Source organism: Stegostoma tigrinum, chromosome 2 (assembly GCF_030684315.1).
Source record: "Stegostoma tigrinum isolate sSteTig4 chromosome 2, sSteTig4.hap1, whole genome shotgun sequence".
Taxonomy (NCBI): domain Eukaryota; kingdom Metazoa; phylum Chordata; class Chondrichthyes; order Orectolobiformes; family Stegostomatidae; genus Stegostoma; species Stegostoma tigrinum.
In genome coordinates, this window is record NC_081355.1 from 102,546,045 (window position 1) to 102,573,500 (window position 27,456).

Below are 27,456 nucleotides of genomic sequence, written 5' to 3' on the forward strand. Positions count from 1 at the left end.
AGATAACCCAAAAGTAAACCACTGGGAAACGGGGTGATAGTGGTCCCCCATTCAAAAGCATTCAGTGATCTTACAATGTGATTGGCCTGTCAGAGAATGCTTTAGGCAACAGCAAGAAGTGATGTCATTGAGGTGGCCATTGCTTTAAAGGAACTAGTTAGGAATCTGTTTAGCCAATCTGGGATTAATCATGTGCTGACCATATGTCAGCTAGCCAATTAGAGTTCAGGGCATACCTGATCATATACAGGGGTAGAAGCTAGAAAAGGTTAAAAAAAATTCTTGCAAGTGATTTGCTGCACAAGGAAGACCAAAGACAGAAGGAGAAATTAAATCAAAAAAAAAAGTGAAATGTGCCCAATCAGCATAATGAACTGGTGCCCCAAAGTAGATTGGCTGCAAACTGTTACTTCATTAAGGGTCATTTGTTTTGTACTTATGTTGATAAAACTAATAAACTCTGTGAAAACTGTAAGATCATATTTGTAGATGGAATGGGTCTTGTAATTAATCAGGACTTGAGTATTATTGAAAAAAGGTATATTCTTTCAAAGCTTTTGATTTTGCAATCATTAGCACAATTTGTAAGAAATGCCAAAGTAAATTCACATATACTGTATGAAAGGCGAGCACTGAGTGATTTGCAAATAGACTCTAATTAGCTGAGGTGTTGCCATGGAAAATGTAGCAGTTTATGTGGATTGACAGTTAACTGTCAAACTTTGTTTAAATTTTAAACCAAAAGCAGACATTGCTAGAGAAACTCAGCTGATCTGGCAGCATCTGCGGGAAGAAAGCAGAGTTAACATCTTGAGTACAGTGAATCTTCATCAAAACATTAACTCTGCTTTCTCTTGACTGATGCTGTCAGACCTTCTGAGTTTTTCCAGAAATTTCCATTTTTGTTTCAGATTTTCAGCTGCAGCTCTTTGTTTTATTTTAGATTTTAAACCATAAGGTTAATTCTAATTGGTTAAGGTTTTGCCCTGAGTTATGAACCAGCTGTCACCTATTTTTTTTTGAGTTGAAACAGATACTTGTAAACATGATGCTGTATCTTTTTGCCTTAAACTAATCAGGACAATTGCAAAACTCCACAGTTTCAAACAATCATATTGACACCCTTGGGTTTGTCCAAATGATGTGAAGACAAGTAGCTGCAGCAACATGGCTCTCTTATCAGATATAATGCAATACCAAAAAACTGTTCCTACAGCATTGTTCACATGGAGCATAAATTTCTGTACTGTATAACAATTATATTTTACAAACAACGCATGGTAGTAGAAATGTTCTAGCAATCACACACACACACACACACACACACACACACACACACAAATCAAAGATATTTTTAAAGACTCTGATGATTGTAGGCTCCATTGAATTTAACAGTTTTAAATGTTTTAGCCTTTATGTAGTTTGATGGGGAAGATAAACTATGGGATAAGGCAGGATCATCATAGAATTAAGATGATTAGAAACCTGAAGTACATAGGATAAAACTAAATGTATTGCAATTTAGTGACAATGAAAGTGCTACAAAAGAAAAAAAGGAATATTAGTATAATTAAGAGTGCAATTAATGGAGAAAGGGCATTTGCAGTTGTATTCCCACACACAGAAAATGGAAATTGAACTACGCTTAAATATGAAACCCTGACAGATTGCTTAATATTTGGAATGTAATTTCCAGAGATATTTTCCACATTGAAAAGACATCAGCATCATTTCCCGTACTAACCTAGACCTGGCTGCAGAGACACAGTTGCGATGGTTGTCAGGTACCACACCTTTCCCCATTGGAGTTGGCAGAAATGGTAGTCCACACAAGTTTATAAGCTTTTTGATGTTATCTTCAGCACGAGAATAGGCTGCACCTTTAAGAAATGAAGGCAATACATCTGTAAAGTTATGTATGTTTTCACAAACAAATGTTTTTATTATAACTGTAAAAGAATATATCTTGCTACAATACCCATAACCTTTGACTATTAATCCAATATCATGTAATCCTCAGACTTTCACGATAGCTTGTTGATGTAATAGCTTCTCTCTATGCACTTTGGAATCAATGCAATATGCAATTTGCTTTACATAAATAAAGGCACCTTGGATTCATTGGGGAATTACAGAATTATAGAAAGGTTACAGCCATTAGGCCTGACCAAATCAGGTCTTTGCCAGAGCTATTAAGTTAGTTCCACTGCTTTTTCCTTTCCCTGTAGCTCTGCATCATTTTTTCTCTCCAAGTACACATTTAATTCTCTTTTGTAAGCCAGAATTCAATCTGCCTCCACAACTCCTTCAGGCTGTGCATTACAGTTCACAACCATTTGATATGTAAAGGTTAGCTTCCCCATGCCATCTTTGATTCTTGTAATGATCTGTGTAAATATGTCTGATCTGCTCTTGATCCTCCTACCAATGGGAAGTGCTTCTCTTCTCCTGTTCCATCCAGACTTAGAACATAGAACATAGAACAATACAGCGCATAACAGGCCCTTCAGCCCTCGATGTTGCGCCGACCTGTGAACTAATCTAAGCCCTTCCCCCTACACTATCCCATCATTATCCATATGCTTATCCAAGGACTGTTTAAATGCCCCTAATGTGGCTGAGTTAACTACATTGGCAGGGAGGGCGCTCCACACCCTTATCACTCCCTTGTCAAGGTTTTGAACATTGAAAACAAACCCAATTTCTCCAACCCTTCCACACAACTGTTATCCTCACCCTCAAATGCTTCCTAAACAGTGACCCCAATACTGAATACAATATTCCAATTCAGGCTGACATCATGTTTTATTACGGCTTATCATAACATTTCTTTAATACTCTATGCCTCAAGTCATACAGCGTACGATCCCCGAAACCTCCTCGACCACTTTTGCAACCTACCTTGTGACCTTCAACGAGTTGTGTAAATATGCTGCCTGGACATTCTGTTCCTGACCCCTTTTGGAATTGTACCCACTGATTTATTTGCCTTTACTAATTCTTCTAACCAAAATGTATCACATTTAGTAATTTCACCTGGTCTCTGTCTACCTTTGTACCAAAGCTCTTAAAGTCTATCACGACACTCCTCAATTCACAACACTTCTAAGTTTTGCAATATGCACAAATTTTGAAATTGTACCCTGTATGTCTGAGTCTAAGCCATTAACACGCAAAGAAAACAATGACCCTAAGACCACACCCCGGAGGAAGTCCACTAGCTTTTAAGTACAAATCTTTCTTGGACTGTTAGCATGTTCGTCCGTAATTGCCTTTGAGGAGGTAGTAGTGAGCTGCATTCTTGATCTGGAAATGCATGTGTGGTCGGTAGGCCAACTGTACTGCCTGATAATTCCAGGATTTTGATCCCACAACAGTGAAAAAATAGCAGCACAGTTCCAAATAAGGACAATACTTAATTTGGAGGGGAACCTGCAGGTGACTGTGTTTCAACATTGCTACTGCACTTGTCCCTCTAGGTGATGCAGTTGATGGGCCTAGAGGGTGCTGCTGAAGGATGCTTGGCAAGTTGATGCAATGTATTGTTTGTATGGTAGGTACACAGTGCTGCCACTGTGCATCGGAGATGGAGGAATGCTTCCAAGGGTGGATAGATCAGCAATCAGGCAGTCTGGTTTGTCCAGGATGGTTCTAAGCTTATTGGAACCTCACTCATCGAGTTCAATGGAGAGCTATTCATTACCTTTCTGACTGAGAGATGTTGGGCAAAATTTGTGGTGAATTCCCAGTGTTTGATCTGCTCTTGCACCCAGGGTCTGAAAACCAAACATTTGCCACCATTTTGTGTTCTGTTACTTGGCGAACTCTGTATTCATGCTGCCACTGTCATTTTTTTATTCCTGGCAAACAATTATGTGGTACTTTGGAATTTCATCCATACATCGACCACAACACTCCCGTCACCACTTTCAGTCATCTCATCAAAACAATTTAGGGAAGCATAAACAAAAACAACGTGCTGGAGAAACTCAGGAGTTCTGGCAGCATCTGCAGAGAGAAAAACATAGTTAACATTTCAAGTCATAAATCCCTACTGTGTAGAAACAGGCCCTTCATCCCAACAAGTCCACACCGACTCTCAGAACTTCCCACTGTCCCCCCACCATTTCCCTGTGACCCGCCTAATCTACACGCCCCTGAACACTACGGGCAATTTAGCATGGCCAATCCACCTAGCCTGCATATCTTTGGACTGTGGGAGGAAGCTGGAGGAAACCCACGCAGTGCAAACTCCACACAGACAGCCACCCAAGGAGAGAATCAAACCGTGGTCCCTGGCACCGTGAGGCAGCAGTGCTAACCGCTGAGCCAGTGTGCTGCCCCAACAGTCAGAACAGTTCTGAACAAAAGTCACATTATTTCGAAAACATGAACATTATTTCTCTCTGCACAGACGCTGCCAGACCTGCTGCGTTTCTCTAGCACTTTCTCTTTACATTTCAGATTTTCAGCATCCCGCAATGTTTTAGTTTTGCCTGGGAAAGATAAATTGCCTTAGAAAATCCGCGCTGGCTTTCTGTAATTAATCGTCTCTTATCGGTGACTATTAATTTTGATCCAGATTATTGCTTTTAAATTCTTTCTCCCAACAAGGTGAAACTGACTGTAGTTTCTGGTTTATCTGAATTTATTTGACTAAGACCGTAATAATTCTCAGTCCTATTCGACAGAAGACGGGTGGATGATCATAGGCAGAATCACTGAAGTTTTCAGGCTGATTCTCCTAAGTGTCCTCAGAAACGGCCCATCCTGTGACTTAACACAGTGTGGGGCTGGAGGAACACAGCAGGCCAGGCAGCATCAGAGGAGCAGGAAAATTGACGTTTCGGGTCAGGGCACTTCAGAAATTTGAAGAAGGGTCCCGACCCGAAAGGTCAGCTTTTCTGTTCCTCTGGTGCTGCCTGGCCTGCTGTGTACCTCCAGCTCCACACTGTGTCATCTCTGAGTCCAGCATCGGCAGTTCCTACTATCTCCATCCTGTGATTTATCAACTTTATGTACAGTTAGTCAATTTCAAGTCCTTCAGTCCCCAATTTCCTCTTTTTTCATGATGACTTTAAAAGCATTTAAAACATTTTATTTGTTGCGTCTTAAACATATCCTCAATAGTTCTGAACTTCAGACAAGCAGTCTGACAATTCACACATAAAGGTAGTGGTGGCACAGAGTTGAACATCATCAGGAATATATGGAGACTGATGGAATGGTTTTGAATGATATTGGTGAAGGGAGAGTGTAGGAAACAGGGGAGAGTCAAGGTTAGCTCCTTAAAGGAATCCTAAGATTCATGAGCAGAAAGTGAAGCCACTGAGGTGGAATGTCTGTTTATGAGTGTCTAGGTAACAATGGAACTAGAATGGTAGTCCCACTTATCTGGTCAGTAGAGAAGCTTTGAAGGAGGATGGTATAGACAACTATCCAAAGGGTTGCAGATGGGTTGACAAGGTTGAAACGGTATAGATTCACATGATCATTGTCACATAGGAAGACACTGTGAGTTTGCTGAGAGTAGTTTAGGTGCTAGTGCAAGTCCACAAACCTGACTTTCAGAGGCCTCGAAAGATTTTGCTCTTAATATTTGTGTTTTGCTACCTTTCTGAAACTTGGACCATTATTTCCCTGTCTGGAGGCCGAACAAGATAACTACAACACCCAGCATAATACAGTGGTGTAGAGTAAATTCAAACTGCTGCTGCCACCTACTGTTCAAAGTGAAATGGGAGGGTTGGTACGGGCTGCCAGACTTCTTGCAACTGAACCTTCTCAATTTCGCATTCTAAAAAGCAGAAATGGGAATCAAATTCAAGAAAAGGTTGTTATCGCTGAAAACTCAGAGATGATTACAGCACAAAAGGCCATTCAGCCCATTGTGTTCAAGAGTCAACAAAGATCTGACGACACTAACCCCATTTCACAGCCTTTGACCCATAGCCCTGGAGGCTATGATAATGTAACTGATTCTGATATTTTAAAAAAACTGCCTTAATGTTACAAGAGTTTCAAGTCAAACACTCTTTCATGCAGTGAGTCTAGACACCCACCTCACTCTGGGTGAAACAGTTTCTCCTCAACTCAACTATTAGCCTTTGACCTTTTACCTGATTATTGACCCTAGAATGTTGGAAAAAAAAGTTCTTCCCATCCACCCTATCTATGTCCCTTATAATTTGTACATCTGCATCAAGTCCCCTCTCAAACTTCACTGCTCCAAGGAAAACAACCCCAGCCTATTCAATCTTTCCTCATAGCTCAGACCCCTCCCCAGGACAGGCAGCACCCTGGTAAATCTCCTCTGCACCCTCTCTACTGCAATCGTATTTTCTTGTATTGTGTTGATCAGGACAGTATGCAGTTCTCCAGTCTGTCCAACCCAGCATCTTATACAGTCCCTGCATAACCTCCCCGTTCCTATATTCTATGCATCTCTGAGTATCTCTCCACACTTACTGCTCTATTACTACTCACGAGTCTCTGAAGAGTCTCGACCCGAAACGTCAGCTTTCCTGCTCCTATGATGCTGCTTGGCCTGCTGTGTTCATCCAGCTCTACACCACGTTATCTCAGATTCTCCAGCATCGGCAGTTCCTACAATCTCCTGCCAGAGTGTCTGCTTTGGGGTCCTCCATTCTGACTTTTGTGAGGTGGTGACAAACCACGCCCCATTTTCACAGCAGTCAGCTGCCGAATCCTTTCAAAGTCCTGACAGCCACTTTGACAGGTGCTGTCTAAGGGTGAGTACAGGAGGTAAGTGTGATGTTGGGGTGTTCTGAGGTTAAGCCCACTTTTCGGTAGTGGGGATAGAGTGCCAGTTAAGTAGAATGCCAGCTGGGAAGGATATGGAGTGACAAGGATAGGCATGCCAGAATAGCAGGGGATAGGGTGCCAGCTGGGGAGGAGATAGGGTGCTGGGGCAGGATGATAGGTGGGTAGCGGTAAGATAGCAGTTAAACAGGGTGTCAAGTAGGTACAATGTCAGGTATGTAGGTTACCAGCTGTATAGGGTGCTAGCTGGGGTTGGGTATGGGGGTACTAGGAGAAGGATGCCAGGTGGGTAGAGGTAAAGTGGCAGGTAGGTAGGGCGCCAGTTGGAGCGGAGCATGCTGCCGGGCTTACTGCACTAATGAGCAGGGGATGGGGTGCCAGTCATGTACAATGCCAGCAGTGTAAGGACTGAGTAAGAGGTAGGTGGTCAGGTGGGTAGAATGCCAAATGGGATTTGGGGTAAGGTGTCAAATGGCAAGGTGAGGAATGCCATGTTTAGGGTAGGTTAAGGTGAGTGGGACGAATCAGGTCTTGTCGGCACGGGGTGCTGGGTCAGGGTCAGGCAGGTGTAAGTTCTCAGAGAGTTGTTAGTTACATGTGTGAGTGAGTTAACCGTGCAGTCCGTGTAATAGTTACTCAGAAGTTAGACTATGTATTTATTAGTCTGGATTTTCCAGACAAGCTATTTTGTTTCATTTCATTGGAACTCTCCAAAATCTCTGATTTAAATGGAGACCTTCGGACAGTTCTGGACATAGATTTAATTTCCAGGGCAATTCCTTCAGTGCGAACCACAATGAGTATTCTGTAAGGTCACCATGCACAACTCCCATCTATGTGGGAACAATAACAGTCTGGCCACTGAAAAATCTGGGTCATACATTTATCAATCTTCCATATTTGGTTCAATTTTAATTATCATTTACAATGTAACGGTTGAATAGTATCCCTTAAGTAGGACAGCTACGCAGCATTATCCTCTTACTGCAGAGAGTCTGACAGCTCAATAACTGTTTCAAAACAAAGTAGCCATTGCAATTAGCATGGAAATTTACAATTCTACAGATCAATAATGTGACAATCCTGCACTTAATAGTCTTAACATGCATTTTAGCAGCATGAGAAATAGCATGAATAATGCAAAGTTTGCTCTTAAAAATATCTTGCAGTATTACATTGTCATCCTGCTCATATATCAAAAGGTTTTAAAGGTAATAGAAAGAACCAAGTTTATCACAGCAATATTTTACCAGGATAAATTTTAAGCAGACCTCTATTTTAACCACTGATGCCAAATGAATCTTATAACAAATGAATACAGTTTCCAAAACATTCGCAGCTTCTTTTTAAATGCGCTATTTTACTGTAAGCGAGGTGAAATGAATCTAGAGACAAACAGATATTGGATGGAGAGTTAAATAAGTTTGGCACGAGCATAGTTTAGTCAATGTTAAGGAGATTTTTTTTGAAAACATGTTTCAGAATATCCATTACACATTAAAAAAAATACCTTATCTAAATGCTTACTGATAATCATTAAAATTATTCAAGTCAGCTCTTTCCATTTTAAACTATATACATTAAACAAAAGCTTCCCATACAGTGCTGCTAAACTGTAATTACAGTGAGGGTAATTTAAGGCTACTGCATTGCAGTTAAGCTCCTAAATGAGGAATTCATGGGCCTGGGCTAATTATCTAAAAGTACAAGTTCAATTCCCATCAAGGCAGCTGAGGAATTTTAAATTCAATGAATTGAATAAAATTTGAAATAAAAGAGCTAGTATTATTTATTGTGAGCATGAAACTCTTGCAGTGCCATAAAAGCCCAACTGGTTCACCTTTTGAGGAAGGAAGCAGGTTGTCCTTACAAGATCTGTACCACGTGACTCCAGGACCACAGCAAGTGCTTATTTTCTGAAACGCCATAGTAAGCCAGTGAGTTTTAATCAAGAAGACACTTCACCAACTTCAGAAAATCCATTAGGGATTGACATTAGATGCTGGGCTTGTCAGTGACAGCCATTTCTTGTGAATTATAAAATATTATGCTCTTCTGCCAGTGGGGGCAGTATCATACCTCAGTTTTCCAGGACCAGTTGGTTACTCTGTACCACAGAGAAACTTCTAAACTCCGATTCTATCTCTACCTTTTTTGTTTCCCAAACAATTGACCTTTTTACTATTTAATTATAAATTATACAGTAGTATAAAGTATGATATAAAAATAAAGGCAGAAACTTAAGATTTTGAACTGAGGGCACAATTACTGGGCCATCTGGGTATTTTCTAATCAACCCATTCAGAGATATTACTACACACGTCTGGAGCAGGTGGGCTAAACTAGTGTCAATGGGTATCGGGCAAGATTGCTGGTTAAAGTCAGGGAAGTAAACTGTGGTTCTGAAGGTGAGTCATCTCAGCTCCAGGATATCTCTGCAGGTTCCTCAGGATAACGTCTTAAGTCTAACCATCTTCAGCTCCTTCATTAATGACATTCCTTCCATTATAATGTCAAAAGTGGGGATATTCACTGATGATTGCCGAATGTTCGGGACCATTCACAACTTCTCAGATCCCGAAGCAGTCCACATCCAAAGGCCACGAAACTTAAACAATATCCAAGCTTAAACTGATGAGTGGCAAGAAACAAGCATATCACACAAACGCCCTCTATATTTGAGAATATTCTACCAACTAAGCTGGTGAAACAAACATGTTTAGAGAGTTTCTGATACAATTGGAAACCACGACGGAGGAATTGAAATGTGTGGGAAATAAACTCAGAGTCCAATATCCTTTACATACCCTTGCCTTTCGCCGTATTCTGATTAGCTCAAGTTTTAGTGCAGCAATTCTCTTATCTCCCTCATTTCCTGCCTTTGCTCCTCCATGTATCTTAAATAATCCTGTCTCTCCAGTTGTATTAGCTCTGATGGCTGTGGGCCGAAAAAGGCAAGGAGCAAAATTTGTCACAATTCATATTATGTCTCACTGATACACACAAGAGGAAAATGCTATGGTGAATCCCATTCATCACCTGGCACAAATTACCAAAACCCTCCACAGAGAAGGATCATACTATTGCTTGTAGATTTGAGATTAGTATGAATGATTTCCTAACAGGGACAAATCTTTCCCTCTTTCAACAAGTTGTCAAATGTTACATTTATTTGATTCATTCAGGTCATATGGATGCCATTAGCTGGGACAGTATTTACTGCCCATGCCAAGCCGCCCTTGGGTAGATTCCTGAATTGCTGTAGCCTAATTGGTGTTGGCAGATTCACAATGTCGCTGGGGATAGAATTCCAGGATTCTGACCCATTTAGATTGAAGGAATGGCGATAGATGTTTTAAGTCAGAATTGTGAGTGAGTTGGGAAGGAATTTGCAAACAGTGGCATTCCTATGTATCCGCTGCTCTTGACTTTTAGATGGTGAGTGATTGTGGGATGGAAAGTACAGTCTAAGGAGCTTTGGTGAATTTCTGTAATGCATCTTGGAGATGGTACACACTGCTGCTTCTGAGTGACAATGATTGAGAGAGTGGATATTGGTGGATGTGGTGCCAATCAAGTGGGCAGCTTTGTCCTGGATGGTGTCAAGCTTCGAGTGTCGTTGGAGCTGCACCCATCCAGACAAGAGGGGAGTATTCCATCACACTCCTGACTTGTGCCTTGTAGATGGTGGACTGTTTTCGGGCAGATGGACAATGAGTTTCCCACTACAGAATTCCTAGCATCTGACTTGATCTTGTAGAGGTAATGTGGCTAGTCTAATTCATTCTGGGCAATGGTAATCCCAGAGTGTTAACAGTACAACGAACAAAGAAAATTACAACACAGGAAGAGGCCCTTTGGCCCTCCAAGCCTGTGCCGATCCAGATCCTCTATCTAAACCTGTCAACTGTTTGCCAAGGATCTGTATCCCTCTGCCCCTGCCCATTCATGTATCTGTCTAGATACATCTTAAATGAAGCTTTCGTGCCCGCCTATACCACCCACACTGGCAACACGTTCCAGGCACCCACCACCCTCTGCATAAAGAACTTTCCACGCACATCTCCCTTAAACGTTTCTCCTCTCACCTTGAAATTGTGACCCCTAGTAATTGAGTCCCCCACTCTGGGAAAAAGCTTCTTGCTATCCAACCTGTCTAGACCGCTCATGATTTTGTAGACCTCAATCAGGTCCCCCTTCAACCTCCATCTTTCTAATGAAAATAATCCTAATCGACACAACCTCATTTCATAGCTAGTGCCCTCCATACCAGGCAATATCCAATCTCCAAAGCATCCACATCCTTTGGGTAATGTGGCATCCAGAACTCCAGCAGTATTCCAAATGTGGTCAAACCAAAGCCCTATACAACTGTAACATGACCTGCCAACTCTTGTACTCAATACCCTGCCCAATGAAGGAAAGCATGCCATATGCCTTCCTGACCACTCTATCTACCTGCGTTGCCACCTTCAGGGTACAATGGATCTGAACACCCAGATGTCTCTGTGCATCAGTTTTCCCCAGGGCTTTTCCATTTACCATATAATTCACTCTTGAATTGGATCTGGCAAAATGCATTACCTCACATTTGCCTTGATTGAACTCCATCTGCCATTTCTCCGCCCAATTCTCCAATCTATCTATATTACGTGGCATTCTCCAACAGTCCCCTTCATTATCTGCTACTCCACCCATCTTAGCGTCATCTGCAGACTTGCAAATCAAACCATCAATACCTTCCTCCTGATCACTTAATATATATCACAAAAAACCGTGGTCCTAACACGGATCTCTGCGAAACACCACTGGTCACAGTTCTCTATTTTGAGAAACTTCCTTCCACTACAAATCTCTGTCTCCTGTTGCTCAGCCAGTTCTCTATCCATCTAGCGAATACACCTGGACCTCATGCAACTTCACTTTATCCATCAGCCTACCATGGGGAAACTTATCAAATGCCTTACTGAAGTCCATGTATATGACATCTACAGTCCTTCCCATATCTATCATCTTTGTCACTTCCTCAAAGGATTCTAACAAGTTAGTAAGACATGGCCTTCCCTGTACAAAACCATGCTGCCTATCACTAATTAGCCCATTTTCTTCCAAATGTAAATAGATCTTATCTCCAGCAGCTTCCCCACCACTGATGTCAGGCTCACTGGTCTATAATTACCTGGATTATCCTTGCTACCCTTGTTAATCAAAGGGACAATATTAGCAATTCTCCAGTCCTCTGGGACCTCACCCGTCCTCAAGATGTTGCAAAGGTATCTGTTAAAGCCCCAGCTATTTCTTCTCTCCCTTCCATCATTAACCTTGGAGAGATCCCATTCGAACCTGGGGTCTTGTCTACCCTAATGCCTTTTAGAATACCCAGCACATTCCCCCCCTCCTTATGCCAACTTGACCTAGAGTAATCAAACATCTATCCCTGACCTCAATATCCGTCATGTCCCTCTCCTCGGTGAATACCGACGCAAAGTACTCATTAAGAATCTCTTAATGTAATGTAATCTCTTAGTAGGGGACCCAGTGATGAAAATACCATTGAATGTCCAGTGGCTAGATTCTCTTTTGTTAGAGATGGCCTTTGCCTGCTACTTTCACGGTATGATTGTTAATTGCCACCTGTCAGCCCAAATGTGAATATAGTCCACATCTTGATTTATCTACTGATAAAGGTATTAAGCTGCATGCATGATCGTCCTCTCACAGACCTGCAGCAAACACCGGCATACAAGACGTTTAACCAATTAGCCAGAATGCAGACGGCAGGTTTTGCGATGCTGTCACTTTCCAACCTGTGACATGTCTTTAATGCTATATTCTCTGTCAGATAGCCTAATCAAAGAATCATTCATCTCAAGAATATCTCCACATTAAATTTCAAAAAAACAAAACAGCACATTTCAAACATGCATCAATAAGACATAGTCAACAATATAATCCCAATTACAATCAGGAAGAGGTTTTTTTTAATATTATGAACATTTAACATTTCTGTTTTATAAACTTGCTGCAAAATTATGTTCGATATAGACCCATAAACCAAGATTCTGACTTATTTGATTTGGTAAATGTAAACCACAGATCTTTCATTTAAAAAAAATTCTAATTTTCATCTCCGTACCTTTGCCAACAATAACAAGGGGCCTCTTGGCACTTTTAATGATCAAAGCTGCTTCTTTCACTACTTGAGATTCTGCCATGGCCATGGGAGCACGGAGACAACAAGGAGCAGGTCTATACAAAGAAACACAATTAGATGGATTCCCTCAGCTCTACCAAGGTCTATGATTTTATAACAGCACATGTCTCGGTAAAATAAATCAACATCAATTGCAAGATTTGTGTCAACAAGAAAAAATGCATTCAACATGGTGTGATTTACTAGGTCAGCAGAACACTTTATAATGATAGTCAGGGAAAGATAAATGTGTTCAGAGGTGCTTTCCAAAGCTTTAAATTAATAAAATCTAGAATTTATTCTAGGGGAGGTGCTGTAAGACAGTGGGTAGTGACCCTGCCTCTCAGCCAGAAACTTAAAGTTTGATTTGCACTCCAGGATTCACCAATCAAAGAAGGTGCCATCATGAAGTGTTTAAACAGGTTAGGAGTTGATCTGCAAATCCTCTCATTATACAGCAAAACCAAATGAAGAATGCAGAAAAAGCTTTTGGTCAGACAGAAAGAACACTGCTATCCATATCTCCAAGCAAGACACGCATGTATATTTACATGTTGCCAACTCAAAGGCTCCTCATAGACTCGAGTGAACATTAATACACACGGACACACACACACACACACACACGCACACACACGCACACACACACGCACACACACAAAAATGGTAAGTTATGAGTAAAGCACAGTCAGGCAGTCAGCCTGGAAAATCAAAGCAGATTGTGTAATCTCCCAGCCCAATACAGGTCACAGCACAATATTCAGCCTCTGCTACCATTCAAGCCTGAGCTTTATTTGTAAAATAATGCTGCTGGAAAATGCTGAAGTCAATTGTAGCTACCATATGCTAAATTGGCCCTGAGGGCACACTTGAGCATAGTAAAACTTCAAATTGTATCTGAAGCCTCGTGTTCAATTCCCAGTTTTCAGTTTTTGCCTGCACGCTCAACAAAAATCTAAGGGAGTTTATTACTTTCTCCTCTAATGAGCCACAAATAATCAGAGATAAGCATGTTCCCAGAACTGCACTGCCCTGGTTTCAACAGTGAGCAAAGAATTTAATGCAATATTACACCGATCACTTCATGTAAAGGAGCGTTACTTGTCAGAGGAATACTAATGCTAAAAGATTGGGAAAGGTTTGGAGTAAACATCTATGCTAGACCATATCTGTTAACTGCATATCAGTTAGGTGATTTATTTGGGGGTGAGTTTTAATTGAAAATTTACCTTTGCTCATTAATATAGAAGCAGGCTTCTGTAAATATGTTCCTGTAAATAAACTCTGTAAGTGAATAAAGACAAGGCTCCAGTGTTTTATAGATCACCAGCTAGCTATCTCACGATTGTTATTAGATCCCTTTGAAATTATAGCAATATGATTTTTTTTCATGACCATTACATTATAAAAGATTTTTCCATATAATTACAGCACAACCTGGTTTGGGCTTACCGAACACAGATGAACAAAACAAACTGAAGGATGGGGACAACAAGGGGCAAAATATAGCTTAATGTGGACAAATGCAGTGCGATGAGTCTGAGGAAGGGGAATATAGCAGAAATACTACTGTACCACAAGACAAGAGGGATCTGGTACCACTGAATAAGGAAAATACTAAAATCATTCGCAAAGTATACATTAGCATGTCAAAGTTTTAAGAATGAGTAGCTGAAAGGATGTAACAGACATTTTGGAGATATTAATATAAAATAGCCTGAATGGCCACAAGTAGAATTTTCTAAATGCCCTTTGAAAATAAAATGAATTTGCACACAGCCTATTTCACACCCTGTACATTCTGTATTGAGTGTGGTCAAAAAATAACAATGGGGAAATTCTGTCTATGATTTGACTTGATTTGATTTATTGTAGTCCCATGTACCGAAGTAAAGTGAAAAGTTTTGTTTTGTGAGGCAGTACTGGCAGATCATAGCAAACAAGGGCATACAGATCATAGATAACAAGGTGTGGAGCTGGATGAACACAGCAGGCCAAGCAGCATCAGAGGAGCAGGAAAGCTGATGTTTCGGGCCTAGACCCTTCTTTGTCAGCTTTCCTGCTCCTCTGATGCTGCTTGGCCTGTTGTGTTCATTCAGCTCTACACCTTGCTATTTCAGACTCTCCAGCATCTGCAGTTCCTACTATCTCTGAAACAATTTTAACCCAACTGCGAAGCCATTTTCTGAAGAAGGTTCTAGGCCTGAAATGTCAGCTTTCCTGCTCCTCTGATGCTGCTTGGCCTGTTGTGTTCATCCAGCCCTACACCTTGTTATTTCAGACTCTCCAGCATCTGCAGTTCCTGCTATCTCCCCATACAGATCATAGGGTGCTTAGACACAGCAAAGCATACAAGGTTAAGGCTGCACAAGAAGTGCATGAAACAAGATCAACATTAGCAAGAGCAACATTATTTGAAGTTAGAGAGGTCCATTCATCGGTCTAATGACAGCTGGGAAGAAGCTGCTCTTGAACCTGTTGTTGCATGTGTTCAAGCTTCTGTATGTTCTGCGTGAGGGAAGAGATTGTAGGAGGGCATTGCCAGGATAGGATGGGTCTTTGATGATGTTGGCAGCCTTTCTGCGGCAGCAAGCCATGTAAATAGAGTCCATGGATGGAAGGTTGGGTTCTGTGATGGTCTGGGCTGTACACACCACCTTCTGCAGTTTCTTGCAGTCCAGGGCAGAGCAGTTGTCATTCCACGCTGTTATGGAGGGACAGAAACTAAGATAACGAAGACAGTTTACTCTGGAGCAAAGGAAACTGTAGGAGTTCTCACCTCCTTCAGATTTTTAAAAGGAGATAAAGTGAATTCAAGTACATATCACTCACAATCAATGGCACAGATTCAGGCTCAGGAGAATGAGTGTAGACAGAAAGTGTAGATTTAACTACCCAACATGAAGGTCAGTGAATGTGTTGAATTGACTGCCTAGGAAACAAACTGTTAACTTTGGGGATTAATGACTGAGTCAGCCATGGTCACACCAAACAGCAGAGCAGGCTCAAAGGGCCGAATAGCCGACTTCTGATCCTTGCTCCTTTGTTTCTATGAGTGGGAAAAGGTGAAGGTATTGTTTTCATATAAGATAATAATAGAACTTTCCAGGCACAATGTTCCTTCCCACATCCCCATGATCAAAGAAGCAGCAATTAAATTGAGTCATTATTTCTAAATCTAATGACCCATGTCCTAGCACACAGACCTACCTCAGTAATTCACTTCGGATTTTTGACGTCACCATATCTCCAGGAATATCGACATAACAAGCTCCTGGGCGGCCATAGATACTGCTTCTAACTGCCTTGAATAAAATATAAGATTACTTGAGATTTCTACAGAAGAATAGATTGTAGAACAACAAAGAGAAGGGACAAATATAAATTTATATAGCAAGATCAAGATGCGTCAAAGTACTTTGCAGACAATCTTAGATCATACCTTTCAAATCTTCCACTACCACCCTTGAAGATGTCCTCTCCCACCAACAGGGTGCAACCATTAGATGTGGCACACAGTGGTGTAAATGGTATATCACTGAGACGGAGTTGCACAGGGCCAAAATAATTTTCCTTTTCCAAGAGCTACTCTTGACACATTTCTGAGGGGTACTTTTAGATTTTTGGGGGCTACGTTTTCATTCTCAGTCAGGAGCAGGTGAGCTGAGGACCCCGGGACCATGCATAAGGAGAGCAATTCGGGACCATGAAACCAATGTGAGAAAACACAAGTGACTGAGCTCATTCAGAGCTGCAGCTACATCACAACAGGAATGCCCATCCCCCCACCACAACACATTTCTGTGAGTAACTACAGGCCCCCAACAGAGAGGCAAATCTCACAGAAATGTAAATACATGAAAATATAACTGGGGAACAATGGTCGGGGATTTCAACTTCTCCAATATTGGCTGCGACAGGCAATACATGAAAGCCTTGGAGGGGGCACGTTCTTAACATACATCCAGGAAAGCTTTTCAAGCCAACACATGGAAAGCAATTCAAGGGTGGAAGATGCTAAATTTAATTTTGGAGAATGAAGCAGTGTAAGACTCAGTGGATGAGCATTTTGGCAATAGTGACCATAACTCAGCAAGACTTGAGGTAGTTATGAAAAAGTAGAGATAGTAAAGTATAGGAATTGGGCAAAGGCCAATAAGTGAGGATCTGGCCAAACAGGACAGGGAGCAACTACTAACTGGAAAATCTACAGCTGTCCAATCTGACGGAAAGGCATCTAGACTTGAAACATTCGCTTGCTGTGTCTCCATGGATGCTGCGTGACCTGCTGCGATGTTCAGCATTTGTTCTCAGTTCAGATTCCAGCATCTGCAGTAATTTGCTCCAGCATTACAGCAAGATTTGTAGGTTGTCAAGAGATGTACAAGATTGGATAAGGAGAAAAAGGGAAGCTTATATCTTTTGCTTAGAGTTCAAAACAGTAGGACCTGGAGGAGTACAGAAAGTACAGGGGGTTACTAAATGAAGAAATTTTAAAAAAAACACTGGCAGGTAAAATAAAGGAATTTATGCCAAAGGCATTTCATAAATATGTCAAGGGCAGGAGCATACCAGAGAAGGAGTGGGAATACCGTGGGATTAAAGTGGTAATCCAGGGCTGGAGCCAGAAGTCATAGGTGAAGATTTAAATGAGTGTTTTGCATCTACAGAAACACAATGTAAGTGAGGAGATCAGGAGGGGAGCTGCAATATACGCGAACAGATTAGCACTGTGAGAGAGGAAATATTAGTGGTTTTAATGTATCCAAACTGCTGTGGGAAGCAAAGCAAGAAATATTAGTGGTTTTAATGTATCCAAACTGCTGTGGGAAGCAAAGCAAGAGACTGCAGGGACTCTGACATTAATTTTCAAATCCACTCAGACCACAGGAAAGGTGCCAGAGGACTGGAGGACAGCTAATGTGGTATTTTTATTCAAGAAGGGGCGTAGGAATAAAGCAAGTAATGATAGACCAGTGAGTCAAATATCAGCGGTAGGAAAAATATTGGAAAGAAGTCAGAGGGTCAGGATTCATCTCCACTTGGAAAGACAAGATTAATCAAGAATAGTCAACATGGCTTTGACCACTCCAACAAATTTGTCTGATGCCTCGAAAGAGGTCACCAAGATGTAGATAAGAGTTGTGTAGTTAATGTAGCCTCAGCAAAGCTTTTGACAAGGTCTCACATGGGAGACTGGTCAAGCTGTAAGAGCTCATGGAGTCCATAGTAATTTGACAAATTAGATCCAAATTCATCCTTGTGACAGAAAACAGAGGGTGATGGTCAAAGGGTGTTTTTGTGCCTGGGAGCCTGTGTCCAGTAGCACGTTCCAGGCTCAGTGCTGGGTTCCTTGCTGTTTGTTGTATACACTAATGATACAGATGTAAATGTAGGAGGCATGGTCATAAGTTCACGGATGACTCAAAAACTGGCGATGAGAAAACAAATTTTAGATTTTGGGATAATATAGACTGGTCAGATGGGCTGAACAGTAGCAAATGGAATTTAATCCTGAAAAAGATGAGGTAATGCACTTTGGGACCGCTGTTTGAGGAAGTGGTAGATGCATGTACAATTATAACATTTAAAAGACATTTGGACAGATACCTGAAGAGGAAAGGTTTAAAGCAATATAGGCCAAATGCAGGCAAATGGAACTAGTTCAGTTTGGGAAACTTGGTCAACATGGATGGTTTGGGCCTAAGGGGTCTGTTTCCTTGCTGTGTGACTCTATGGCTCTATTAGTATGATGTAATAACTGGGCAGCCAAGTTGCACAAATAAGAGATATTCGGTATCAATGAAAGAGAAGGGAACTTGGAATAACATATTCAAAAGACGGCCACCCTCTGAGAGTACAGCATACCCTCAGTGTGCACTGAGGTGACATTCAATGTTTGATTGGATATATAGTAACTAGTTTAGTTTATATACACACTGATAACATAAACTTGCTCTGAATGCCTCTTACTGTGGTTGAAAATCCATAAGTTTTAAACAATTTGAAAATTTTGATTACAGTTAAATTCATGATGAATCAAAAGGTTGGTAAGTAGTCATTAGCTGACAAAGCAATACAAATTTCACTGTTGCTGGGTGGAATTTTTCCAGGCTTAGGTTAAGTGTGTTTGTCTACATGTAGGAATTTAACTGTACCAAAGTTTTGAGATAATGATATCATCTTGCTCTCTCAGGGTGGGGTTGAAGACAAACAAGCCACATCTTGCAGGTTCCAGGTGAATAATTAAAGTAATCAAATAGCTCGTTAATGTTTTCTAATTTCACAGTGAGAATGCCTGCTGCCGGACCAGTCAGCTACTGGCAGCGTCACTGAAATGAAGGAGAAGCTGGAAAACATGTTTCAGTGAAGTTGAAGAGCTGGAAGTGCTCTGATAAGTGAAGCTGAAGAGCTCCAGGCAGGGCCAGGTAAAAGGCTGGTGTTCAAAGCACTGGCCTCAGAGTGTTACCATTGTTTGACAGCTGACTTTTAACCTCTTGGGAGTTAGTTCAGCTGCCTGGCACTTCACTCACTTTCAGCTGCACTCTCCATCTGCCAGCTTTCACAGTTTATGCAGCTGTCCCTCGGAAATCAGATCAGGAAGCAGAGGATAAGCCACACAATCCCCAACACCAGCAGCAGTAGTTGTCCTACCATCAGCGACATAGCCCTCCACAGGGCGGACAGAATGGACACCAAGACGCAGCTGGAAGGAGGAAATACACCTCAACCCAGAGTCTATAGGCAGAGATTCAGCTCTCTCATCTTGTACAAGCACCAGTGTCACAAGATGCTAAGACTCTCAAGGCAACTTACTGCCTCCTAGAACAATACCATCTTCCAATGAATAAGGTTAGCGCAGATTGGCAGCTACTTAAAAATCACAGGGAGCCAATGACCCCACTGGATCTCTACCTCTCACTAAGACTACGTATTCTCTTCTCCCACAAGAAGAAAAAGGAGAAAGCTTTAACGTCTGAAATGTTCTGTGGAAAGGAGAAAAGAATGTTTGTGGTGGGTAACTGTGAAGTCTGGGTATCAGAAAACAATAAGCTGAGGGCGAGTGAGTGTTTGTTGCACAGATAAGGCTATGAGGAGGTGCCTGGAAAGACGGAAATGGGTGGAGTTGCAGGGCTTGTTATCCTGAGGAATACTGTGCAGTCAAATTCAGGAAAAGGCAGAGTGTTGTGTCTGACAATGACAGAATTCCAGCACTGTTTCTTGTTTGTTTGGACCAGACTCTTGCCACTGACTTGCTGAGCCAATTCCATATTTGTCTGTTTGATTAAGGGGCCAGCACTCCCATCAAGTGCAAGAACTCAGCTTGCTGCAATCCCTCAACAAGACATCCAGGTAGGAGTGAGAGAGCTGTACCACAGCCCTCTAAGATCTGCTCATCATTCCTTTGGTTGTTGGTCTTCCAAAAATACAAGTATTCCCTTCTAACTCATCCTGGAGTTCCACTAATTGCAAATCCTTCTTTTGACAGATCCAGCACTCATCCACTCACCCTGACAGATTGAGGAACCTAGGAGTAGGGCGCTAAGGTTGAGACTCAGCTGAAATGTTTCAGCAAAGCCTGTTAAATGTTCCTGCCATTTGGCCAGGGATGAAATTGGCAAAACCTGACTCACTGTGTCAAATTAACCACTGGGAAATAAAGCGTTCATCTGAAAACAACAAATCTCAGAGTTCTTCCACTTGTAAACACTGGAAAACGGATTTCTCACATTTTCTGAAGAAAGGTCCAAACCCAAAACATCAGCTTTCCTGTTTCTCTGATGCTACCTGGCCTGCTGTGTTCATCCAGCTCTACACCTTGTTATCTTAGATTTCTCTCATCTTAGTCTGTCTTAAGTTAATTATTGGAGACCAGAAAGCTAACTCATCACACTTCCTTTGACAAAGTTTACGAATAATATTGAATACCAGGCTTAATAATTTCTGCTGATGTTTTCTCTTCAGTGTCAATTTACTACAAATAGTTTGATATGTTCTGTTTATAGTCACAAAAGAAATTAAGTTGTAATTGTATTATGTAACAATGAGCTTCTGCCAACTTTCTATGGAAGAGCATTCACTATATATTTTTAAACAATTGTTTTTGAGATAAACTCAATAATACAGAATATTTTATCTACTGTATCTACAATGCATTCCAAATTACCTTTTCTATTATGGCAGGTATAGCTTCCAAACTGTTTGGTCTAGCTGTAAATTTGCTGTAAAGCCGACATGCCTCAACCTGTCAAAAAAAAATTATAATGAAACCTGTTGAACAGAATTGACAGAGAAAGCTGGAAGACAACAAATCACAAAGAGAATGTCTACAATTGTAATAAATAATGTAATGGCCTGGCATTTGCAGCAAAGGAAGATTTCATCACTTATGTCAAAAAAAGTCTCTGTGTTAGCACTACCAATCTATGGAGAAAATGTTACTTCCTCTCACCATACAATAGATACTAATGTCATGTGAGCTCCTGTCGTAGAGCTGTCGAGATGTTTTCAATCTCTCCAAGCAGCCAACTGCATCAAAGATGTTTTACAGTCAGCCAACCAGGAGATTTATAAGTGCCATAATCTAATGACTTTTCAAAGGTTTTGCAAAATGAAGATGGGAACCTGTGCTTTGGGTGTGAAGGTGGCAGCTGAGATATCAGGAAGGTATTTTCTCATTATCTTTGAAGATTCAGTTTTTAAAAAAACCACCAGTAATGGATAACAATGGAGAAACCTGACAACATGCCAGAAATATAAAATGAGACATTTTCTGTGTCAGATGTGACGTTCAACTGTAGGTAATCATCAGATTCCATTTTCAATGGGGTTTCTAATAGTGAAATGAAAGAGGGAAAAAGGAGACATTCTCGTTACATTGCTATGTTACATGTGGAGGCTGATAAATCAAAACAAGAGATTTGAATTCCCAGTGACCAACTTAAGAAATTACATGGTAAGATTTCATATTTTAATATTTTCACAGTATAACTAACAACCTTGCGAACAATTAATAGTCTAAACTGCAGAATGGACATTAGCTCATTATATTTGTAACATGAGCAAAAACTCCATGCCACAGCGATGTTTTACATCCCATTCTCTGTGTGACAACAGTTTTCGCCAGAACTAGTCCAATATCATTCCCTGCTTCTAACTGGGTTAGTCCCCTATGTGCAACAGGTTCTAAGGTCAAGTGACCATCAAAACATTCCTGAGCCAAATCCTAGCAGAAAGCCCACTCGGTGATCTTCAGCAATGAATCTTCCAGGTTCTACTGATTGCTTTGGGATGCATCATCATGCCTAGGTACAGAGCTGAATTTTACCAAAAATTGGCTAAGTGCCAATTTCAGGGAGGTTCATAGAGGGGTCCCTCCATGAGCTCCATTGAGTTATGTCTCACCATGCTCTCCTGTTCACCTTGAATCGAACACGATGTGCTCTTACAGGGCCACTCTGACAGTACCTTGAGATCACCGTTTTCAGGAGTGCTCACCAATGCCAAAGTGTTCTGGGATTTCTGTCACTTGCACTGTATTCTATTCCTAGCTATGCACCAGCCCAAACGTTGCCAAACAGGAAGTGCCATTTACTGTGTCATTGCCCAATTCAAAAAGACATCGCCGGGAAAGGGAGTTGTCAAGTTGTTCTGCCGATCGGTACCTGGATACTGAACAGAATGGTGGAGAGGTGAGACATCCTCTTCCCTCAGGGCTATCAGAAGAACAGCTGGCACCAGACATTGCCAGTTTGGTCTGTGGTTGCCACCTGGATCAGTACAGTAACTAGAGGAATGCCCAGCAATGCCACTAGAAGATGAATGGCCACTGGGGCAGCATGGTGGCTCAGTGGTTAGCACGTCTGCCTCACAGTGCCAAGGACCCACATTCGATTCCAGTCTTGAGCAACTGTCTGTGTGGAGTTTGCACATTCCCCACGTAACAGTATGGGATTCTTTTGGGTGTTCCAGTTTCCTCCCACAGTCCAATGATGTGCAGGTTATGTGGATAAGCCATGGGGAATACAGAGTTACAGAGATAGTGTAGGGGCTGGGTTTGGGTGGGTGCTCTCCTGAGGGCCAGCGTGGACTTGATGGGTCAAAGGGATTCTATGTTTCAGCACATTCTGCAGAAGAGCCATGTTCTTCTCTCTGTGACCTTAAACTATTTCTACCACTGCACCCAGATCACAATCCACCACTCTCCTACAGTCTAGAAGCACACCATTTGGCTCATCGAGATCACACTGACTCTCTGAACAGCATCCCACCCAGGCCCTACCCATAAACCCTGCATTTCCTATGACTGATCCACCTCACGTGCACATCCCTGAACACGAGGGGCAAGTTCTCATGGCCAACCCACCTAACCTGCACATCTTTGGACTATGGGATGAAACCAGGTCATGGCTAGGTCCTGTTGCATGCACTGGGAGCTGACCCTGCCAAATGCTTTTAACACTTTAAAATCTGGATTTTTTTTTCTTTTCTTTTGACCCTGTTTCTTTTATTTCTACTGATTTCTATAAATTCTGATTTTATATCCAAGACAGCACCAGTGAATGGCAACTTGTACAGTTTTCACCGTACTACTGCATTTCTATACTTGGGTACACGTGACAATGAAATCTAACTCTAATTCCACCTTGAAGAGAGAAGCCCTTCTGGAAATCTCCTTGAAAAATCGAATAGAAAATTGGACTTTACTCCCTGACATCGCAAACCTACATTTTTCAACCTCACCATATATTGTCAGCTGAATCACCAGTGCCCACATCGTTCAGAGGCTTGGAGGATTCTACCCTCTGTGCTAGTTTGCACATCCTGCTTGGTAGTTTGCAGACGATTATCAGTCTTATCCTCTGCTACTAGGTGCACTCTTTTCCACCTTAACATCTTCCTCATCCTCTTTTTTCTGACTGCCTGGGCAGTGAAAGTCTACCCAGTCCAGACTGCTGCTCGTGCCTTTGGCTTCAGTCGGAACATTTGACATTGTATGTCACAACCTGAGCCTCCTTGTCTCCACAGAAACCAAGCCATCCAAGTACAGATCACATGACAGTCTTCAATACTCCATTCTACCTTCTGTTAAAGAGTCAGTTCCAAAAAACAACCATCTTATAAAACCTTGTACTCATAAAAGCATCAATTGATTTCAATGATTGAATGCTTCAGGGAAAGTGACACTAAAACAACCAGTGCAGAGCTCAAGTTCAGGGCTTTCCTTTTAATCTGCACTCATACTAAATTCTGAAGTTGCAGTCAGTAGCAGAAGCTAACAATGGTGAACACTGACTGCTCAACTTTTCCACTATGTTAGGTACATTAACAGTTCAGAAGCTTTGACCTTCAGAATCTGAACATCTATATCACTGCTTTCATAGGAGTATGAATTTTGAAATGAAACTGCAGAATACCAACCATTTAGTAATTAATAGGGAAGAAAATCATAAGAACGATAGTGTCTGAACAGTATCGAAAGTACATAGTTTTGCACCAGTGCTGCAGGCTTTGATAGCAGACAGCATGCATTATACGCACAGAGATAAACACAGGAGGAGGAACAAGAAAAACATTTGCAGAAATCTATGAAATTTTTAAATTGAATAATCTGCAGGATAATTTTAGGAAAGATATCGCTACTGTTTACAGAGGTGAAAGGAGTTGATGTCAACAGGCTGGTGATTTTTCTCAAGAGCAATACCACTTACATGCCTTCATACCTTATTCCTGTACCATTGTCTCAATTGCCAAGCATATCCTATTCTGCTTGAGGCAGTAAAAACTGCTGATGCTGGAGTCAGAGATAACACAGTGTGTAGCTGGAGGAACACAGGAGGCCAGGCAGCATCAGGGGAGCAGGAAAGCTGACGTTTTGGGTCTGGACCTGCTTCAGAAATCTGAAGAATTTCTGAAGAAGGGTCGCGATCCGAAATGTCAATTTTCCTGCTCCTCTGATGCTGCCTGGCCTGCTGTGTTCCTCCAGCTCCCCACTGTGTTATCTTTATTATGCTTGAACCTGTTTTAATGTGTTTCTCTGACTGTTCATCTTTTGATAACACATAAAAGAAAATTTTGTTGCCATTGTAACTGATCATTGAGTCCAAAAACCAAGGAAAACAACTTTACAAATATCCATCAGATCATTAAGTATGCAGCTTCATGGCTGTATGAGCTGGGGGCAGCTGGTTAGCTGGACAGCTGACGTACAATGCAGAGTTACACCAACAGCATGGGTTCAATTCTCACACTCGCTAAGGTTACTATGAAGCACTCTCCTCTCATCTGAGACATGGTCCTCAGGTTAAACCTCCCGCAATTCTCTCTCTCTCTCTCATTACAGACAGAAGCCCTGTGGTCTGGTACAACCACAACAGCTCTATCCTTACATCTTTTAGTTTTTATTACCTTTATACCAAAGGTTTTTAACAGATCCTAATATCTCATGTCAAAATGTACTGAAAAACTTGCACAAACTGGGTTTTCTACCGTATTTAAATTTTATTTCCTTGCTACATCTGGTACACCTGAAGGTGGCTCTTACATTATAATGTTTAGAATCAACCAGCACAGTAGTTTTGGTTCTGAATAGTCAGGCAGCACGCAGTTCCTCTGTAATGCCACAGGATGACTCCACAGGGCTTGTATATCAGAGATAATGGGAACTGCAGATGCTGGAGATTCCAAGATAATAAAATGTGAGGCTGGATGAACACAGCAGGCCAAGCAGCATCTCAGGAGCACAAAAGCTGACGTTTCGGGCCTAGACCCTTCATCAGAGAGGGGGATGGGGGGAGGGAACTGGAATAAATAGGGAGAGAGGGGGAGGCGGACCGAAGATGGAGAGTAAAGAAGATAGGTGGAGAGGGTGTAGGTGGGGAGGTAGGGAGGGGATAGGTCAGTCCAGGGAAGACGGACAGGTCAAGGAGGTGGGATGAGGTTAGTAGGTAGCTGGGGGTGCGGCTTGGGGTGGGAGGAAGGGATGGGTGAGAGGAAGAACCGGTTAGGGAGGCAGAGACAGGTTGGACTGGTTTTGGGATGCAGTGGGTGGGGGGGAAGAGCTGGGCTGGTTGTGTGGTGCAGTGGGGGGAGGGGATGAACTGGGCTGGTTGAGGGATGCAGTGGGGGAAGGGGAGATTTTGAAACTGGTTTTGAAACTTTGGGAACCCTGCAGCCATATGGTATCAATGTGGACTTCACCAGTTTCAAAATCTCCCCTTCCCCCACTGCATCCCTCAACCAGCCCAGTTCATCCCCTCCCCCCACTGCACCACACAACCAGCCCAGCTCTTCCCCCCCACCCACTGCATCCCAAAACCAGTCCAACCTGTCTCTGCCTCCCTAACCGGTTCTTCCTCTCACCCATCCCTTCCTCCCACCCCAAGCCGCACCCCCAGCTACCTACTAACCTCATCCCACCTCCTTGACCTGTCCGTCTTCCCTGGACTGAACTATCCCCTCCCTACCTCCCCACCTACACCCTCTCCACCTATCTTCTTTACTCTCCATCTTCGGTCCGCCTCCCCCTCTCTCCCTATTTATTCCAGTTCCCTCCCCCCATCCCCCTCTCTGATGAAGGGTCTAGGCCCGAAACGTCAGCTTTTGTGCTCCTGAGATGCTGCTTGGCCTGCTGTGTTCATCCAGCCTCACATTTTATTATCAGGGCTTGTATATCTACTGATTTCAGCCTTGCAACTTCTACTCATATCTACTAGTATCTATCGTCGGCTGGTTTTTGCATTGATCCTTTGAAACCCATTCCAACAGCTGCAAGGAGAAATACAAAAGGCATTCATCAGGTTTGCACTTCCTCCTCTAAAGGGGTTTTAGATTTGATTGTGAATTTAATGAACTAACAATATATGGTCAATGGACTTTAATACAGAATGCAGAATGAGTTTAATATTTATTCTGTATACCCCAGGAGATCATAATATGCTTGAATTTTATTTTCAGTTTGAGGGAGAGAAGAGTGGACTCAAGAACAATACATTAAATTTAAATGAGAGCAAATATAAGGGCATGAAAACAGGAGCAGCTAAAGTAGGGGCAGATCAATAGTGTTGCAGTGACAGACATTTAATGGGATATTTCAGAATATACTTAATACAATAATTACATTCAAACAGGAAAGAAAAATTCCAAGGGAAGGCCACACCATTTGTAGTTAACTAAGGAAATTAATGTCAGTACCAAACTTAAAGATAAATCATATAACTATGCAAAGATGGATAGCAGGTCAAAACATTGGGCAGTTTATTTAAAAAAAGCAAAGAATGATCAAAAAAATGAATAACATAGTAAAAAATTTGAGTATGAAAGAAAACGATCCAGAAATACAAATACAGATACAAACAGTTTCCGTAGATAACAAAGTGTGGAGCTGGACGAACACAGCAGGTCAAGCAGCATTTTAGGAGCACAAAAGCTGACGTTTCGGGCCTAGACCCTTCATCAGAGAGGGGGATGGGGAGAGGGTT

General features: G+C 41.9%; 1 protein-coding gene across 3 annotated transcripts in view; it reads right to left on the reverse strand.

The window, feature by feature from the left end:
• hacl1 (2-hydroxyacyl-CoA lyase 1) overlaps nt 1–27,456 on the reverse strand; it is a 92,988-nt gene that overhangs the window by 46,751 nt on the left and 18,781 nt on the right. For 2 of the 3 annotated variants that reach the window (XM_048560021.2, XM_048560037.2), the window contains 6 exons: nt 21,144–21,221; nt 16,187–16,281; nt 12,920–13,032; nt 9,591–9,721; nt 5,725–5,797; nt 1,745–1,880 (listed from right to left, as the gene is read on the reverse strand). In XM_048560021.2, coding sequence (XP_048415978.1) covers nt 1,745–1,880; nt 5,725–5,797; nt 9,591–9,721; nt 12,920–13,032; nt 16,187–16,281; nt 21,144–21,221 — 626 coding nt within the window. The remainder of the gene's footprint in view (nt 1–1,744; nt 1,881–5,724; nt 5,798–9,590; nt 9,722–12,919; nt 13,033–16,186; nt 16,282–21,143; nt 21,222–27,456) is intronic. The other variant, XM_048560028.2, reaches the window with a different exon arrangement.